The following is a 21,865-nucleotide window of genomic DNA, read 5'->3' on the forward strand; positions in this document are numbered from 1 at the left end:
TTGCGCATTAATGAAATATCTTGAAAATAAACAACAGATATCTAAATCACGATAACAAAATCAGTCTTCCGATGCAATATATGTTATTTACAGCAATAATCCAACATTACATCGATTTGCACAGATTAATTAGTATTTCACCTCCCACGTAACATCATCAACTATGTTGTTAAACCAACATGGTTCAAATGACAAATGTGCAACAAAGTTACTATGCTTTCGGGAAACAGTCGTGACAAGGTAGTTCGTTTGTCCAACTATGCATCGTGTCATGTTGGTTCAGCAGCGAGTTACGTCGTCGTTTGAGAAACGCACCCCAGAGCAATCAGTGTGGTGTGAAAAGGAACCAAAAGTGCTAAAATAGCTACAATGTATTTTTTTTGCTTTTGGTCCGATGCAAATAAACCAAACTACATATGTGAAAGCACCCTTAATCTTTATGAATTTCTTTTTTCTGATGAACAGAAGAAGATATTTTGATAAATGATGGTAAGCACACAGCTGACTGTAACCATTGACTTCCATATTAGGAAAAACAAATACAATTGGAATTTATTGGGTACCTTCTGTGTGCTTACCATCATTTATTAAAATATCTTCATCATTTATCACAATACTTCCATAATATTTGTTTTCCTACTATGGAAGTCCATGCTTACAGCAGCTGTGTCCTTACCATCATTTATCTAAATAAATTATTTTTGTTCATCAAAATAAAAAACTCATAATGGTTTAGAACAACATGAGGATAAATAAATGATGACATAATTTTTGAGTGAACTATCTATTTAATATCCCAATTATCTAGTTTTTCTCTTGTAATCTGCTAATATGGCACAAAGTGACCATAACCTTAGCAGTCATACACCTGCATCGTTTATATTTTTATTACAAGCGGCTGCAAGAGTACACTGTAAACAAAATCCGTAGAAATTGCAGCTGGGTTGCCGGTAATTTACCGTAGATTTAAATTTATGTTATTTACTGGCAAAATTTTGTTCAAAGTTAAATGAACATTAAACATTTACAAGTCTTTGTCTTTACAGAGTAAAACTAAAAAAACAGCATGAAGCAAAACGTTCTGGGAAACAAAATCTGAAGCAAAAAACAGAAAAAGGTTGATGATGATTTCTGGTTCCCAGAATGCTTTGCATGAGACTGTTATTGTTTAGTTTTATTCTGTAAAGATAAAGACTTGTTAATATTAAAAATGTATTTAACTTTGAACAAACTCTTGCCAGTAAATAACATAAATTTAAATCTACGGTAAATTACCGGCAACCCAGCTGCAATAACATTGTAAATTCTACGGATTTTTTTTACAGTGTAGATTACGTATTAAGGAGATCAATAAAACTGAGCTATAAGCCACTAGCAACACAGCATTGCTACTCATTTTAAAAGCTTAGCTGCAGCATAGAAAACATAATGCGGGGATACTACCAAATACTATATGTTTTTACAATAAGATCTAGTAAATATAATGCCTTCTGTTTTTACCTTAAGTTTCACCAAACCTAATCAATACATAAGAAAATTTATTTTATGTTTAAACTGTTTTGAAATGAACAGATTTCTACACTAATGCACATATGGTCTAGATAAATATTGTATAATTAATTTTTTTTTTTTTAGAGCTAATGATCATAGGCCCCAAAACTGAATATATTGTATGTATATTGAGCAATTAAATTTAATTCAGTCTAATTTGCATATTTTGTACATTATAATTCTTTTTATGCCGTTCTGATAACCTCTGAAACCTCGGGTGTACATATCATTTGCACGATTAGATTTTTCATTTAGAAATATTGGCTCAACATTCGAAAACACTACTAGATAATTTCACTGAGGGCCCTAAAGCTCGGCTGGAACTGTAGGAAGCCAAACCCACAACACCCTGCTTCACTGTTTGCTAATTTTACTTGAACATCAAAACCATACATCTCATACAATTATACGTGCATAATTATTGTATTCATATAATGAATGTATGGCTCTTAAATACACTACATTCATTACCAGGCAAATACATTCAGCAGTGCCTGCCCGACACATTAGAAGCAAAACCCAGATGCTATGCAAATCAGTTTGCTTTTTGGTCAAAAACTGCACACAGTAGATCTAAAGTTACTTTAAACTCAATATATGCCACTGGCTTTTTGAAATACAATGATTTGTTACGCTGTATCATAAGCCATTTAACCGGTTCAGAAAATGAACTCATGTTAAGAAAACAAATCACAGCAATCTAAATATAAATCTAATGAAAATAAATGGGGCTCTTCAGATGCATACGATTTTAGAATTGTGTGCTAACCATTCCGATACAAACCTGAGGAGATTCGCTCTTTTATAAATCAGGTTGTTTATTGACCTTATTATAGGCCCTTGACAATGTGAGAACATGCCAGTCCCTCCAGTGAGTCAGAGCTTAACTCAGCCACCCCTTGTCACTACTGGTTAAGTATGTCATTCACTTCTTTTGTCAGTCTGTTGGCAAACATAAACGTGCTAGCATATGTTTCATTTCCCTGCAGATCACATCTGATGGTTAATCCATAGCTGCTGCCGCGTCTGTTATGGATCGCCAAAGAGCTACCCGGAGAAATACAGCGCCGACAGACAGCAGCCCGTAGGCCACTGGATGTAAAACTTTGCCACTGTGGTTCAGCATCAATCTTATGATATATAAAAGAGATGTAAAACAGATAAGAACCATTAAGTTTCATAACAACCGACGTTACACATCCTAATCTTCAGTCGGTATAGATGATGATGCTGCATAGACTTGGCACAGAAACGAATGCAGCACCGGTGCTTCAGGTCTACTTTTGGCAACGCGACCATGCGCTGCTCACATGTGCACGTGCAGAATTATTGCTCTAACCTGTTAACATTAGCGGCAAAGAAAATGAGTGCTGCAAACGCTCACGTATGATTTGTGAAATCGGCCTTAGCAGCTACGTGTCTGGAACTGACGAATGTGGCATCTATGTACACAAATATCTATTCTCTAAACTGGTACAATTAGGTGAAGGTTAGGACTAATTAGCATATTCATATCTATGGTCCAAGCTGGTGCGATAGATTGGAGGCGGGGACTAATTCACATTTTAATGGATCCGGGCATGCTAACTGAGGAAAGGGTGTGGAGTTACATTCATGCTATTTTAACATTTTTTAACTTTTAATGCTTTAACATATGCCATAATCGATGCTCAAAAAATTAGATTGAAGTGATAAAATGATCGACTACTGATTAGGGATTAAAATATTCACAGCAAGCTTACATTTATGCATTAATATGTTTGTATTTGGCAGATGATATTATCCAAACGACGTACAGTGTATTCAAAATTTACAAATCAAAAAAAGTTTTTTCTGATTCTTTGCAATTTTTCTCAAAGAAACTCAGAAAACTATTTTTTTTGTTGCAGCATTGGGGGAATTGGTGATTCTCTGCCCATCTTGACTTCTGAGAGACACTGCCACTCGGAGAGGCTCTTTTTATAACCAATCATGTTGCCAATTGACCTAATAAGTTGCAAATTGGTCCTTCAGCTGTTCCTTATATCTACATTTAAAATGTCTGGCCTCTTATTGCTACCTTTCCCAACTTTTTTGAAATGTGTAGCTCTCATGAAATCCAAAATGAGCCAATATTTGGCATGAAATTTCAAAATGTCTCACTTTCAACATTTGATATATTATTTATATTATATTGTGAATAAAATATAAGTTTATGAGATTTGTAAATTATTCCATTCCTTTTTTACTAACAATTTCTTTTTTAAAATATTTATAACAGTTTTTAATTACACATAAACAGATAAAAGTCTCAATGTATACAAACATATATTATACACAAGAAAAAAAAAAGGAGAAGAACCACCCCCACAAACAGGCACCAGATACAATGAAAAAAAAAAAAAACATTGTAAACATGGAATAAGAAATACATCCGTGAAGCTATTCCTTTTGTATAAATGCTCAAGCGAAATCAACTTTTAAAAAGATACCTAAGCATGTGGCCCCAGATTTTATCACATTTTATAGAAGCATTGATCCTGGAAAAGTGAATCTTTTCAAGCTTAAGTGCGGCAACCATCTCCGCCAACCATTTATGAAAACTTGGCGGTAAAGTGGACTTCCACTCCATCAAAATCACCCTTTTAGCTACCACCATACCGAACATAGGAGACAATTGTTCAGAATATGTTAATGCTAATGTAAGGTCAGAACAATCAAGTCTGACAAAAAAATATTCTTCCAAAACTCAGAAATCTCAGGGCAAAACATAAAAGGGTTTGCATGCGTGTCATCTCTGCCAGAGCCGGCGCCAGACCGTAACTAACAGGGTGGCACGTGGCTTCCAATGGGGGAGCAAACAATTAGCAACAATAACTAGCAAAAACAAGGCATTTAGACAACAAATGCAAGCACACACTAATACAACTGGTACAGACTGTCAGCTCATTTCCCGTATAAAGTGCAGAAGATCACAAACTATGCGCAAAAGTTAAACTATTTTAAAATTTCACCGTGGCGTAGGCGGTGGCGCAAGCCTCGACGCAACAACAAACCATGCGGCGCAAGCCATTGAAATGAATGTGTTTCATAGCGCAACGCACACCGCGTCAGTGAAAGCCGCTTTACCATAATCACGTCGCAATGCTGTTAACGGTCTATAGCCACACTTCACATTTAAGCTTACGTAAATTAAAACAATGCTAACTTACCTTTAAAAAAAGCTGAAGCCGGCATGTACGAACTTTAATCAGTCAAAACAGTGTCTTGTAGATTTGAAATTTCCACCTCGACCTCTAATCTCCGAGTTTGAGCCAATCAGTGTTTGCATGAAGTCGGAGCAGGCGGTGCTGGTTTGTTTTAAATGTTCTATCCATATTTTACACAATCCATAAAATGCCGCAAAAAAACCATGTTGCTAGTATTAAAGGCTCTCTAAGCGAATATGTTCGACGTCACTTGTTGTTGATATTTGAACTGTTTCCAAACAAACGGAGCGTAGCTTACTCCTCCCCCTCCCTTCCGTGCTTTCGTGAACGCGACCAACCCCCACCCCCAAATTCTTCTTGGCGTTTATTGGCTGTAAAACTTTGTTTTGTTTCGTGGTGCAGGTTTGGCCACTGTGTGTATATTGAAGTTTGTAGAGACTGGGCTGTCTACAGAGATCGCATTTTTTTACAGTTTGATCAGCGGTCAGGTAGCAAGCAGATAGTGAGGAGATGTGTGCTGTATGTAACGAAAAATGTTTTATGGTCTAAAACGCGTGAATTCGCTTAGAGAACCTTTAAGTCACAAATATGCTAAAGACGCATGAGACCCCGCAATACAACCAATCAGAGAAACTGGTCTATTTTAATTAAAGAAAACATATATCAATTATATTTTCCTCATTTGATTACATTAAAAGTCATGAAACATTCAGGGCTCTATCTTACACCCGGCGCAATGCAGCGCAATGCGCGACGCAAGTGTCTTTTGCTAGTTTCCACCCTGCGCAATTATAATTTTCACGTTTAGCGCCACGTTGTTTAAATATCAAATGCATTTGCGCCCCTTTTTGCGCCCATGGGCGTTCTGGTCTGAAAACGAGGTGTGTTCAGGCGCATTGTTGGCGCGTTGCTATTTTGAGGCAACTAAAATAGACTACGCCATTGACCAACAAAAACCTGGTCTAAAGTCTAAAGTCAATGCCGCAATATGTTTTTTTGTTATTTAAAGAGCGCATTAGTAATATGCGCCTAAACGGGACGACAACGCGGGTTTGCTTATCACATACATGAATGGCAGCAGCACAAAAACGCTTTTAAATATGAAAGATTAAAGAATTGAATGTAAAAGATTATTATTGAGTCTCTTGGACATAAATGAGGACAGATTATGAGACGTTAGAAGGCACAAAGAGCTGCTTCACTTGTAGCCTGGTAAGTAAATAAATGCTTTGCTTTAAACAAATGCATCTATTTTTAAACGTTTTTAAATGCTATCTTACGGATTTATTGTACATGATGACACTGTACCTGTGGATATGGTAAGATGTGAAACATTTTAAATAATGCTTTGTAAAAAATCCCGGCCATATGGCGCTGTTCTAGTGCTGAAACGCTTCGGCTCTCTGCGTGTTTGTAAATCCTTTATCTTTTGTTTGTATTTTTAGAGTACAAACCTTTTCTTGCATATTTGCTAATCATTTTATGCGATTACATTGATTATGTAAGATATCAATACATTTAGGACAGCAATTCAAAGCCTGATATTTGTACTTCTATGACTAAGAAAAAGAAAAAGGCTTTTAAAGGTTTTAATAATAAAAAATTCAATAAAAATGAAAACAACACTTTTTTAACATTATTCTTAAACTGGTGGCCTTCTTCCTCCGCTTAGTTCTTCAGTTTACAAGGTCCGTTATCTAAATAGGTTTTACGCACAGCGACAGCGCAACTGGCTTTTAAAGGGGATGATAGCTGAGTCTCTCATTGGTTTACTGCACGTTACGCCCAAAACACACCCATTACTCATTAGGAAAATATGTACAACCCTTTGCGACCCTGCGCTCGGCACACAAACCATTTTTCCCGTTGTTAAAATAGCAAAAGTGGCATCGGACACGCCCATTCAGACCGTGCGCCGTGCGCTTTAGACGATGCGCTAAGATCGTTAAAATAGGGCCCTCAATGTTTAATTTATTTTAATTATTCTTGATATATATTAAATTAATAAAAACTGTGTAGTGGTGCACAACAACCTGTTTGGGGGGCACGGCCCACGAATGCCCCCCCTTGACGCCTGCCCTGATCTCAGCTCTTACATCTATCACATAATGGGGACACTTTACTCACAATTTCTACAGTGTCCCAACTTTTTCTGTTTTGGGGTTGTACATTCGAAGAGCTTTAATGCATAAGCCGCTAAAAGTCACTTACGTCAAAAATGAATTATACAAACCAAATGTTCTCGTAAAATACGTTGATCAAATACTTTTGCTTCAAATCCGCTTAATCCCACCCTCAGGCCATTCAGAAATACCATTTTTTAAAGAATCCATTATGAGTCTCATAAAAAAATGCTACTTTACAAGAAAACATGTCAGACGCACAGTATGCATGTTCTTTGGGAATTGAACCCACAACCTTTTTGCGATGCTAATGCAATGCTCTACCAACTGAGTTCTACAACTGAGAGGATGCAAATACTGAGATATCCTTTCTAAAACGCCGCCGCAAGAGTGCTTACTCGATCTAAAAAGTATGACCACATTAGTCCAATTCTGGCATCTTTACACTGGCTACCAGTTAAATATCGCATACAATTTAAAATATTACTAATCACCTACAAAGCCTTAAATGGCCTAGCGCCCTCGTATATAAAAGAACTACTATCAGAATACAATCCACCACGTAAACTGCGATCACAAAATTCGGGTTACTTAATTATCCCTAGAATATCAAAAGTGTCTAAAGGTGGTAGATCCTTTTCCTACTTAGCCCCTAAGCTCTGGAATGATTTACCAAATAATGTTCGAGTATCAGACACAGTCGATCAATTTAAATCTAAACTTAAGACATTCTTCTTTAACAAAGCATTCACATAGAATGTCCAGTAAATGTACTTTTCCCGCAGTAGTTATTTTGTCTAGAACAAAGCACTCACATACCTCATACGGGTAATTTACTCTTGCCGCAATAGTTAGCCTGTCTGGAACCGAGCTGAATTAAACCACTATAATGTATGACACTTGCATTACATGCGAACGGCCCCTACGCTAATCGAATTCTGTTTTTGTCTCCCTGTCTCGTCCTCGACTCTGAGGACAATGAGACAAACAGACCCAGTTCCTGTTGCTGTGAAGGTCATCGCACCACTAATCAACTGGCTGTCCTTCAACGTGACGCCCAACCGATGCGCGACCAACGGCCACCGGCTGAACCAGTTTAATCCGCTTACACGCTTCCTATCCCTACCGTGTCTATATATTATAAATATAAATATTAATCTCTCCCTAGGGTTTTTTGTCCTTCTAGGATTTTTTCCCATTGGGTTTTCTCCTAGGGGGTTTTTTAGTCCCAGGGAGAGTCAGCCAACTTTGGCTTAACTTAGCACTTTACTGTATACGTTACATTATTAATATGCTCGCTTACACGGTTTTTTATCCTTAGCCGCTATATTCTACTTCTTATACTATGTATTGATTTTCAATGTTCTCCTCTACATCTACTCATGTAAAGCTGCTTTGCAACAATTAACAATTGTGAAAAGCGCTATATAAATAAAATTGAATTGAATTGAATTGAATCTATCAGATGAAAATTATATCTTCAATCATCGTGGCACATATTAATATGGTCGCAACCTATTTAGGGCACTCCAAATCAATTCCTTATGAGATCCCATTCCAGCTAGTACAGTACGCGGCCACACATGGGAACTTCCTATGAAGGCAGCTCACTGGGTTATGGAACAATGAAGAGATCTGAATCGAGAACTCACACTGGTAGGTGTTGGATCCGAACTGCACAGACATAAAGGCGCACTTCTGCTGTAGAGAAGCACTCTGTCTTTGATGTAAGAATAGAGGACTAGAAACTGCTGCCTATATTTTCTCTCTCTGTATGACCCAATTTCCTGTAGCTCATGCTACAGTGAAATTGCCTCGCAACCCCTGGACCCTACAAAACATTCATTACACTCCTACACGCTCCTAATTATTTTTTAATCCTTTTTAGCTCCTAGTTTACGTTTGCGATTCATACACACAGATGGACGCACCGTGATCGCAGACTTGGGGCACGTACTGCGACTCGCCGCGGCGTGCATGAGTCAGGGTTTCGGCTCTCGTGATCCGGTGGTAAATTAAATCCAAGAGGCCGCGGCGAGGCAGGCATAAATGCGATCTTTGAGATATTCATGCGCAAACCTTTTTGTATACTGTGACAGCTTAGCAGGTTCAGCCAACACAAACTTGAGTCTAATTAATTTGAATAAGTAATTTGCATAACTAAATCAATTCTCACAATCAGGAGACATTTCAGCCTCGGCAAAAAACATCTGTGTCCTTTGTGGCGTACTAAATTAACCATGAAAAACATGGCTTGTGTATGCGGAGTCATTTTTTTGCAAATGATTTGAGCATTTGAAAAAAAGAATAAATTCAAATCCAAAATTATATTACATTTTATGTTGATACTCCCCCAGTGTTTGCCGAGACAAAACGGCTTGCAAAAAAAAAATGAAGCAGTCATGCCTGTAAGCCGCATGTTCTGCATAGTCGCAGCATTAAGGCGGATAAAAATTTGTGTCTAGGAGCGACTTGGCATAACGTCTGTTCTTGAAATATAAACCACTGGCAGCAAGGAACTATTTATTGCATGAGAGCAAACATTTGCAAGAAATAGAAAATCACGAACAGTGAAAACAGCCAAGCATGTTGGTGCAGTGCCAAAATAAAATCCAGAAACGCTGAAAATGTAAAACAACACCTCCAACAAGCGTGCTCCCCCGCAGATGACTACAGATGTCATCCCGTTGCTCCATGTTTGAGGTTCCACCGTGTTCTTTGTGTAATTACACTGATTCAGGAGTGTTGGAGGACTGTTTTCTCCCTGTGGTAGAACTCCCCATCTGGTGATACGTGCTTGTTGCATGTAAATGGTTTCAATTGCCTCATCCCAGCGAACTGCTTATAGCAAAAATGACACTATTGTCCCGTCCCTACATTTTAGAATAAAGTGCACCGTTTCATTGCTAAAACAACGTTATTTTGTGTATTTGGTATAATAGAGGGTATGCACGTGACTTCACCTTTGGCGAAAGTGACTGCGGTTACGCCCACTGATTGGCAAAAGACAGAGCAGCAGAATTTGTGTACTGTGTGAAATCAACAAAAAACACTGGGACAAAACGCGTCTAAATTGGAAAAAGCTGTTGTGCGATAGACTATACTAACAGATTAACAAGAATTCGTAGCTATCGTTTTACAGACTGCCAAGAAACACCGAAAGGAGAAGTAAATGGGTCGTCCATGCCAATGTCCACTGACCACAGGTGGGTCACTATCAAGTGCAACCACATTCAATTTTTGCTGATAATTGTGAGTTAAATTGTGACATTTTCGCGGCCGCTGCTAGAACATCCAGCCATTTTGTTGAATGTTTTTCCACTCAAAGGGAGAAGTAAATCAGTAGCAGTAGCAATATGTTAGATATGTAAAATTTTTGAATAAAAAATCCTATAAAATACACCAATGAATACTCTTATTCTGTGTAATTGTAAAGTTTTGTCAGTGAGTCTTCATTAAAAAACATCCATTATGATGAGCCTTGTGTTCTACAAAGGTGGGATGTTTTAATAGTGTTAGGCAAGACAAACATATATGTCAGGAAAAGCAATGTCTGACCATATGCCAATGTCCACAGACTACTGGTTGTTTGGCAAGTTGTTAGGGTCACTGTAATGCCAACTAAATTCAATTTAAGCTGATAACAGTCAGTTTTACTGGTGTTTTTTTGCAGCAGCCGCTATGAAAACCAGCCATTTTGTTAAACGTGTTGCAAACAAAGCGGGAGGAATTATGATAATGTAAATTGTTGCCTACAATCCGTGTGTTTGTTGTAGTCCAAGAATAGAGATTTACGTTGGAGACGATAACTCGCGTCATCATTTACTTTGGTTTTTACCTTTTGCATATTGTTAACATTTACCGTAAAACTTCAAATAATAGCCCGGGCTTTTATTTTCCCAAACCTATCGTCACACCAGGCGTCTAAAAGAGACAGGCGTCTATAAGAGACAGGCTTTTAAATTAATTGTTCCAGCATGACAGCAGGAGGTTACCACATATTACGTTTTATCTATAATTTGAATGTGTTTAATAAATTAGTTCGTGTAAGAATAACATAAAAAAAAAAAACATTTTAAAGTCTTAAATTATTGGCAGCATAAATAAAGCAAACAAGGATATGCTTTTTTATTGGTTGTTGTTTGAAATCTTGCTATTTTCTGATTGGCTATTGTGTAGCCTCTTTCTCTTTTTTTTTTTTTTGGTGGCTCGCTGGACTAGAACTCCAGGGTAGACGGGCTTGATAGAGAGAGCAGTGCGGCCAGATACATTTTGGGCGCTGCAACATATTAAATATGATAAATAGTGTTTCCGCATGAGAAATACAATGTGTGGCGGAAAAGTCCCGACTCTCCCGATTGCCACTTCGCTACTGTCATCATCACTTCAAACCTGACGACGAACCTTGTTGTGTTGTCATAGTGATGAGTTACGGAACGACTGCGTCTGTCACGTGACATCTACCGGTAAGCAAAACTTTAGCGTGTGCAATCTGCACCATAGAACTGGGTTAAACAGACGATCTGATGGGTTTTAAAGATTAAATACAACCCGAAACTAAAAAACAGACCAGGCCTTTATTTGAGACAGGCGTTTATTTACCCAAACCTGTCGTCACACCAGGCGTCTAAAAGAGACAGGCGTCTATTTGGGACTCGGCTATTATTTGAAGTTTTACGGTTACTTATACACACTGCACACCAAAGGAAATGTAAACACTTGAATCGGAAAATAGGTGCTCTTTAGCAAATTATTATAGCCTATCTGACTGATTCCAATCCCATTTCTCTGTCTTACCCCTTCCCCTTACCCCTACCCCTTAGTTTTGCATGTTCATGAGAGCGAAAAGGCTATCCCAATTGGGCCTTACTCTCACGTGAACGTGCAAAACTAAGGGGTAGGGGTAAGGGGAAGGGGTAAGACAGAGAAATGGTATTGTCATGGGCGGCCTGTGGGTTTGTGGCAGATCAGATTTTTTTTAAATGGGTCCCACCTGACATAAAAGATAAAAACTGCAAACATGAAAAGCAATTTCTTTTTTAGAGATAGCACTAAAAAAATAAGCACACTGTACTGTATATGCACTCTGGTAAAATGCAGTAAATGTTTTTTTTTACCTGTTATAAACTTTTAACATTTATTTTCTGGGTAAATCTGTTCATTTATACTGTTATCATATTAATACAAAATCTTTAAATAATGTTGGTATATGAGACAACAACATGTCCATTACCATTTCTAGTTATTATAATTTTAAGTTATGTAGCCTATACTGTATATTGTCGACGCATTACAGTCTTTATATTAGGACATGTTATTTGTGTAACAAATGTAATCATATTTTTTGCCTCAATCTCAGACACATTCATTTCAAAGGAACAAATATTTAAATGTACTTTTTTAATTCATATTATATAACATTATATTATTCAATCATAAAACCTGTATAGTTATTTTGGTTTATGTGTGAAATTTTAATCTCCACATGCTTTGGGTTGGTAAGTGGCCACATTACTCGGAATAATGATGCAACGTGACAAAACTAGATTGCACCCGATTATGAAATGATATGAGTTTGATCTCGTCTTGCATCAGGGCCGCTCGCTGTGTAGTTTGTATAAAAAGTTCCTCTAAGATGTAAGTTCTGCTTAGTCATTATGGAATATCTCATGTGGCCTTACCAGCATGTTGTGTGTTAATCCGGTTTTGTGGTAATATTTTTTTTTCATTGTCCTGGACTATGTCTTTTGTACACTTTGCATATACAGTACAACGAACAAAATTATAATCGCAACACTTCTGTTTTTGCCCCCATTTTTCATGAGCAGAAGTCAAACAACTAAGACTTTTTCTATGTTACACAAAAGGCCTATTCTCCCAAATATTGTTCACAAATCTGTAAATCTGTGGTAGTAATGCTGCGTTCCAGGCAACCTGTAACCCGTAACTCACGACTTCAAAACCATGACTCACGACTCTGTACTGGGAGTACATCGATCTAGTACGAGTTCACGGGTGGGAAGTCACGGGTTTGACTTGTAACACAAGTTACAGGCTGCCTGGAACGCATAGGGTCGTGAGTTGTGGTTTCGAAGTCGTAACTCATGGGTTTAAAAACCTGCCTGGAACGCAGCATAAGCCTTTCGCATTTGTCAAGATAATCCATCCACCTCACAGGTGTGGCATATCAACATGCTAATTAGACAGTATGATTATTGCACAGGTGTGCCTTAGGCTGTCCACAATAAAAGGCCAATCTAAAGCCCGGTATACACTGCGTGATTTTTAGCTGTCCCAGATGAAAGATTGCCATTGTGAAACAATCATCGCAATTTCTGTGATTGTGGCTCTTCATCTGTGGTCCTATGTCGTACAGTAAGAGAGGTTCAAAGACGGACGTTTTTCCGGTCTTGCGTCCAAAGATAGCCAACGGTAGTTTTCTGACAGTGTCAGAAATTTAGCATGATCACTGCACAGTGTGTTTGCTGCTATGACCTGTGTACTGGTATTTGTTTACCACTAGTGCATGCTGTGGACGTTGCGCTAACGTGTTACCCAGCCGACGAAACCTCTTTGTCATCATTCTACATGCTTGTCGTACTCAAGTTTAAACGATCCATGTCGCACAGTGTGAATAGTTAATGATCTTATACAGTAGGAGTGCAAAAATCCTGCACTGTATTCTGGCTTAAAATGTGCAGTTTTACTGCATTATTTACAATATTTGTGTACATAGAAAAAGTCTTAGATCTTTGAGTTTAGCTCATGAAAAATGGGGGCAAAAACAAAAGTGTTTTTATAATTTTGTTCAGTGCATGTTAAGTGTTATTGTTGGCCAAGCTTGCTTAAAATGTTTTCAAAGCTAAGCTTCCGTTTATACTCCAAACACACCAATTCAACATGCATACAGAATTTTTAATGCATTTTTTATAAAATATTTGAAAAAATAGCAAAGATGTCAATTGTTCGAAGTTGGATATCACTTTTGGCCACTACTGTATACTGTAAGACTGGCCAACCCAAGACACTGCTATTATCCACAACATCAAAGAAAATTTGATCAAATTGCCATTTGAGAGCAAGCAACTTCATTATAAAAAGGAGAAAACACAACAAATAAATATGTGTTTATTTACATTTATTCATCACCTTTTCTAAAGCTATGTATAAGTCGTTTAGCTTTTCAAACATGATGTTCAAGAAGAACAATCTGTTGTCATCAGTTTACAAAATCAACCAATCTCACACTGTCAACTATTAAAGCTAATGAAACTGCAATGATATGTTATTCACCTAACTAAATAAAAATTTGTGTGCAGATTGTTTCCATCATTGGTTGTCTCTGTCCATGGCTCTGTCCTGTTCTTCTACAACTTACACAGGAGGTTATGCTATGCACTATAGCTACATCGCGCTTAATGACATTTCACAGCTTTGTTAAAGAAATTAGACATACATTATCTTAAATACAGCCCTAAGCAAATCACATGGGGAACAATTTTTTTTAAATGAAATTATTTTCATGTATCAAAATCTCCACTTCTGCTGATCTAAGACTTCAATAGAGAAAGATACCATTATCTTCCACCCTTGTAATACCTATTAAATTCATTAAAAGCTCTTTAAGTAATTGCACCTCATCCACAGCACTGCAAATATTCAATTAATACAGACAATTTAATAACTGCGATTCCCTCAATCAGAAGCACACAACCTTGATGCATGTCTGCTCTTGATTAATTGGTTTTCTATTCTGAGGTCATTTTAATTTCCCTTAACTATTCATTAGTTCATTTATCATGCTTTTGAAGGTCGGATAATGTAAACTTTATTCTGACAGAAACTCAAATGCATATTTGGATGGTCTTTAACATCAAACAAACTTTCATCAAGGACTACAGTCCAGTGCAGCACATACAGTACCAGTGTTGAATAGATCATTTCTTAAATAAAATTTCAGCAAATCAAAAGACAAGAAGGACAAGTCAAGACCTCTCAACTACCAGAAGCAGCCAAAGCAATATGTAATATTGTCACATATGTAACGCATGAACTTTCAACGTCATTACACATCACGTGAGGTCGCGCTGGAGTATTACATGACTGGGGAAAAACAAGTTGTGGTTTAAAAGTGCATATTTTTTATTTTTCTTGCCAAAAATGACAAGCATTTTGCTAGATAAGACCCTTACCGTATGTCTCGTTTGGGATAGTTTAGAGCCTTTTGAAGCTGCATTGAAATTGCAATATTAAACTGCATTAAAACTGTTAACTGTTGGGTGCAAAAAGTCTATTAAATTGAGAAAAATCCTGAAATGTTTTCCTCAAAAAAAAAAAAAAAAAAACTACTCTCGACTGAAAAAAGAAAGACATCAACATTTTGGATGACACGGGGGTGAGTAAATTATCAGGATTTTTTTTTAAAGAAAGTGGAGTATTCCTTTAAAAGAGAAATGTTAATTTGTAACAATATTGTATTTGTATGTTAACATTCGTAAAACTTGTAGAATACTGTAGGTGTAACATTAAATTACTGTATACTGAGTGCTGAATTTATATTCAATCAGTGTCAATAAGTTTACACATGACTGATGTTAAATCTTAAACTGTGGGCGTTCCTTTAACACCAACGCCTCTGCTGCATAGCCATGAGATCAGAGTACAGTACATGGTACAGGTTCCTGATCTTTCCAAAGTGACTCAATGTGACTAAAATGACTGAAATGTTAATGGCTTTACAAATCGTACAATTCAAACTAAACATCTTAATAAACTGTCCATAGCCATTCTGCATCTAGCATAACCAACATAACAAATAGTATTTCACATCAGATCATAGCAGTTTGAGACCAGAAACAATATTAGCTTTTTCTCCTCTCCACGCTGATACTATAGCCATGCAGACATCAGATAAAACACGGTTTACCTTTCGTCCGCCAGTGTTGAGCCTCAGTGGTGTAAGAAAGGGATCAAATATCATATGGCTGGTCTCAATGTTGACTGGAGACTGTCTCTTTCCCACCGAACACAGATTCCATGCTGAATTTACAAGGCCCCAGAAAGATGGAACTGCAACGTAAGGAGAATACATTCAATGATTATGATATTCAGCCATAAAACAGTCATATTTATGTGTCCTGAGAGAGAGAGAGAGAGAGAGAAAGAGTGAGAGAGAGAAAGAGAGAGAAAGAGGGGAGCTGTGGAAAATATCACCTCTATCAATTTTGTCATCTTAATGGGGTAGAATAACAGTGTATTATCAGTGGTATAGTTTGGCCCAGTAAATTATTCCAAGTAATAATTTTGAAAGGCTATTTAAATGCTATAATATATTCCTGTAAATAAACTTCATGTACTTTAAGTCAGTGCATCTTTTATAAGTAAAACCACTTAAAAAAAAAAACTTTGTAATGCAACATTATTTTGACTAAAGTCTATTATTGTCAAATCTATTATTCTATTTCTCAACTTATCTAATAAATTCATACATGATTGTTTAAGTCCCTGTGAATAAAGAAGTTGCGATCTATTTCTGTATTGTGATGTATTTCCAATTTAAAGGGCCCATGTCACAGGACTTTTTTAAGATGTCAAATACATCTTTGGTGTCCCCAGAGCACATGTGTGAGGTTTTAGCTCAAAATACCATATAAATAATTTATTATAGCATGTTAAAATGGCCACTTTGTAGGTGTGTGCAAAAATGTGCCGTTTTGGGTGTGTCCTCTAAAATGCACATGTGCAGATCAAGTGCAAACACTGATCACAATGATGGTGGTTTGTTGAAATTGAAACTCAATTGTTCTGTGAATTATTTTCTCTCTGCACTAAATGGCAGTGCTGTGGTTGGATTAAGGGGTTGGATTATTATAATAAGAGCTCCTTATGACATCATAAGGAGAGCCAAATTTCAACGACCTATTTTTTCATATGCTTGTAGAGAATGGTTTACCAAAACTAAGTTACTGGGTTGATCTTTTTCAAATTTTCTAGGTTGATAGCATCACCAGGGACCCAATCATAGCACTTAAACATGGAAAAAGTCAGATTTTCATGTCATGGCCCCTTTAAACGGAATATCACACGAGAAAAATTGTGGACGTTTTCAAATGTGAATTGTATATACAAAAGTAGGTGTTTCTTACAGAAATAAAAAATTGCAGCAGACTGACAGTTGAATTTCTGCACAAGCCGTCAAACTGACAATATCCAACGTGATCTTATGAGAATACGTGTGTATTTTTTGTAAAGTGTGGTTGTACCACACGTACATTTACTTACGTTTAAAACACATTGAATATCAACGTTTTGACAGGACTAATACGTTAATTATTTACGCATTAACAGCTTTACAGATGTACAAATTTGTACGAAAGTTATTCATGTTCATAACTATCAAAATTGCAGGTATTGACGTTTCTTACTCATATTCATGACATGTTTTCAGACATATTTTCAGACTTACCTACCTAATGAAATGTTAATGATATTCAGAGAATTACACAATATTAAACAAGACTACCTGTTACGTTTTAAAACCTTAAAATGGATAACATTTCTGTATTAACTTTTGTAATATTTAATTTGTTTTCCATGACACACAAAAATGAGTTTTCTCTGATGCTTAGATTTATAAGTCATGTCAACAGAAATGAGTTGTCACAACTTATATAGTTGAGAAAAGTCAACTTAATTTTATAAGTTATAACAACTCACCTGTAGTTATACCAACTCATCTCTAGTCAAGATAAATAATAGTAAGTTGAAATGACTTGTAAATCCGAGTTGATTCAACTAAAATTTTTAAGGCAGCAAAGTATTTTTTACAGTGCAGTGATATCAAACGTTCACTGGCTCTTTGCGTGCCGGACTAACATTTTCGTGGATTAATAACTTTAATATTTCTCTGTACTTCATAGAGGACTGCGGCTGCAGTACTACTTTTGGTACTGATCTTAATATTTTGCAATAAATAAGTTATTATGATTACACTTGTCTGTCTGTTATGCTTTTTTGTAACAGTAAAATTATATGATTTTAATAAACAGTTTTGTGTATGACTGTATTAGCGGCTAATAATATCTTTTAAATGCTATATTGTTACTAAAATGTTCCTATGCATATCTTTTCGTGACGTTGCAGAAAATAAAAAATAGATTATGTATTTTAAACATTCTGTATAAATAGGGTTTGGGTTTAGGGTAAAGTTTGGGGTAGGGTTAGGGTGGTAAAATTATCGATAAAATGGTTAAAGGGAAATTATCATGGTATGAAAGATTTGTAAATATTTTACGCTTTGTACACTCTTAGAACAAATGTGTTAAAAACAACTCATTAGTGTTGATTTTGGGGCAACACACTTATTGCGTTGTCCCAGAATCCACCCATCTCTGTGTTATTATTGAAACAACACATTTTGTGTTAGTTTTAACATAACTTGTGTTATATTTTAACACAAAATCAACACAAAATGACACATAATGTGTTAAAATTACACATAATGTGTTAAAAGCTTAACGCACAAAGATGTGTAAAAAACCTAATAATGCTACGTTTAAATTTAGCAAATAAGTCTATACGTTTCAGCATCTATTTAAATGTACAAAAAATATGTTTAGATTTTTTTAAAGTTACATGTAAATATGTATTAACAGTGAGACCAGGCTGCAATATCAGTGAAGGATTGCCACAAGAGGGTGTAAGTGCATTTTGAGAATTTAATTACAATTTATGAGGGCACATGAATTAATCTATGGTTGGGCAAAAATTGGGCACAACCAGCTGTTGGGTTAAAAAATCCATGGGTTGAAACAACCAAATCATTTTAAGAGTGATAAGAAAATTAATGTCCCCATAAAATAAAAAATAAAAAATATTTTTTGTGGAATATTGCCAAGGGCGTAAGTTTGATTCTGGCATTGGTGGGGACATAAATAAAATGTTCGCATTGCAAAAACTGTGTTGAAGCATGTGTATGTAAATCATCTTTCCTGAACAACTTTTATGAACATTTCTGTAGTTAACATTAAATCTTTTTCATTAACAGACAGTTAATCAGTGTGAAAAAATTGAAGTTTAAAATGCAACCATACATTATGTCTACATCTGTGCAAGTAATGAATACAATACAGTAATATAAAGTATTCAGCAATCATTAATTCATGCTTTATGTTGGGATTATTTTCTTTCATGGATAAGGGACCCCCTAAATAACCTTGCCATCCCACTTATAAAAGGCTTAGTTATACTGACACAAGTTTGCAACTCCTCAGGTTAACATGGGATTGTCTTGTATTTGGGAAAACACTGTCCTTGAGTCATTATGTTACGCAACTTGTTCCGTATTTCGTGCATGAAACAGTTACAGTGGGTATAATAATGCTTTCTTCCTCACTTACCTGTAGCCCAAATAATCATGCCTTGTTAATAATAACCTTGTTGAGCGAGCTTTGGCGCATTGTACAAAGTCAATGCAGCTTACATTACACGCTCGCAAGTAAAGACAGGCCAATCATAAAGCGATGGAGTTAGAGAGGCGGGACTCAAGAAATGCTAATCCAATCAGATAAGCGATGCAAGTTACGGGGGCGGGACTCATTGCACAGAAAGAGAGCTGTTAACCGTTTGTGTACCACGTAGAGCGTTATTTTTACAGAAAGGGATTGCAAAAGATTTCTAATCCCATTTAAATGATTCCTAAATAAAATATAATAGGAAAGACATAGAAAACACAAGAACCCGACGGACATCAGTGGAATAAATACGGATTAATTGTTTGGTCGAAATTATTGCCAGGGACAATTCAGTCTTCCCTGAATATTGGTAGGGACATGCCCATGGCATCCCACCCTAAATCTACGCCCATAAATAATGCAATATAATGCCTTTTTTTAACAAAGCAATATTTTTAGAGTGCATGTGTGAATTTTTAAATTTCAAAGGAAAATGGTGTTTTTCTTTTTACTTCAGAATTAATTCTTGTCATTAATTCTCATTACAATCAGCCTCATTAGTTTATTAAATTAACTACAGTTACTTTTGAACAGTACACACACACACGTGCACGTGCGCGCATATATATTAGTACTGTAGTTTGAGAGTCAAAAAACAAATGTAAAATGCCCCTAGATTTCCTTTACGCATAATTATTCAAGATTTGAAAAAGTCATTGCTACAGTAACCCTACATTCCTTCTGAGTTCAACATTCAACATCAGAGTTCCAGCAGCCTGTGACATTTCAAGCAATTTAAACGATTTACACAAAGTGTTCTCTTTGGCATTTTCATGTGGAGACCAGGCTGGATCACAGCGTTGTGCTACATGCACCTCCAGCTGACAAACCATTACACGAGATGATTGACAGCTTGCAAAACAGGACTCTTTATCAATAATGTACGAGCAGTCAGCAGTGTGCTTAAGAACCTTTAAGCCTGCATCTTCTATCAAGTCAATTTCATTACTGGATAATTTTGGTCCAGTAACTTCCTTTACAAATAAAGATAATTATTTAAATTGTATGGCTCATGAACTAATAGCCAATATATAGTACATAATATACAGTAAATATGTGCAGTTTTCGTGTTATGTTGAGTTTTATGCCAATTAATTATTTAAGCGAGAAGATAAGCGAGGAAATATTGCATTCATAATCGGGGATGAAATGGATGTGATATTTCCCCGCTTGTCAGTGAACTACGGCTCTGTGTAGTATATGTCGCTCCATCTGAAAGCAGCTGATGGAGATTTATTACTTATCAAGGAACCGGCTTTACTGACGTGATGCGCATGACAATCGCATGCTATTAATCGTGCAGCCCTATGTTTATGATATGCTAAACTGAAATAAAGCAACAATAGTTAATACTACACTGAAGTGTATATTTCAAGTAATTATTTGGCATAAAACTCAACATAACACGAAAACTGCACATATTTAGTGTGTATTATATACACATACAGTACTATATACAGATATGTGGGGAATATTGTGTAGAAGCTGAGCAGTATATAAAATATAAAGTATTGTAGAAATATTGTAGAAAAGAGTGAACTGGGCATTGTACATGATTATACTGCACAGTACTGAGACCTTGGAGACAGTTTTAACTGTTCAAAAGATAGATGGCCTAAGGGAAAAAGTTTGCTAGAGTCTGGCTGTTCTGGTATTTGGTGCTACAGAATGAAGTACGACCAAAAGACAGCAGTTGAAATGGGCCTGGGATAAGTATCTTATAATGACAGATAATAATGAATAAATTATTAGGAATGGCTGACATGTTTTCTATAATCAACCAGTACAGATAAAGTAAAATGTATTTACATCGGCTGATAAATATCCCATATCAATCCATAACCTTAAATTAAAAATGAGTAATTGATCAGCCGAAAACCTGATATGATGCCAATACGGTGCGTAACCACTACACAATTCCCTAATGTTTATTGCACTGCAGTGGCATGAGCAATTTTGCCCTTTATTCAGCCCTCCAAATAAGTAAGAACTATTCATAAATCACTGTTCATATTGTCTTGATGCAGAGGGAGGCAGGTGGCACCCACACCATATTTTTCATCTTGTGAATCGCCATAATTTGAGGCTGCATTTTCCAGAACAAGCACCACCTGCTGTTTCCTGTCATGCGAGCTTTCGTCAATTCTCCTTGAGAAACGAACTTGACAAAGTAGCAACATGTACACACACTTTTATACATGGATAAACACGGGCATAGGCATACGGAGACAAAATCTCCTTGCCCCCCCCACCTCTGTGTCTCATCACCATGTCGATTTTTCCTCAAAATCATGAGCTCATTTCCCAAAAAGAATACAATCTATGTGAAAAACATCTCTGTGGTGTTGAATTAAGAGGTAAGACAGGCAAGCGGGTGGCAAATAATTTAGATGCTTCTGCCTCGGTCAACAAAATGAAAGGAAATCAATAAACGTACGGAAACGGAAGAGTATAAAATCGATCCACTAAATGCAGGTCACATGTCATAAAT

At 36.5% G+C, this 21,865-nt stretch overlaps 1 protein-coding gene across 1 annotated transcript in view; it reads right to left on the reverse strand.

Annotated features, from left to right (window-relative positions):
* ca10a (carbonic anhydrase Xa) overlaps positions 1 to 21,865 on the reverse strand; it is a 218,746-nt gene that overhangs the window by 116,876 nt on the left and 80,005 nt on the right. The window contains exon 4 of the mRNA XM_065242389.1: positions 15,789 to 15,931. Within this exon, the coding sequence (XP_065098461.1) occupies positions 15,789 to 15,931 (143 nt within the window). The remainder of the gene's footprint in view (positions 1 to 15,788; positions 15,932 to 21,865) is intronic.

Source organism: Paramisgurnus dabryanus, chromosome 1 (assembly GCF_030506205.2).
Source record: "Paramisgurnus dabryanus chromosome 1, PD_genome_1.1, whole genome shotgun sequence".
Lineage (NCBI taxonomy): Eukaryota > Metazoa > Chordata > Actinopteri > Cypriniformes > Cobitidae > Paramisgurnus > Paramisgurnus dabryanus.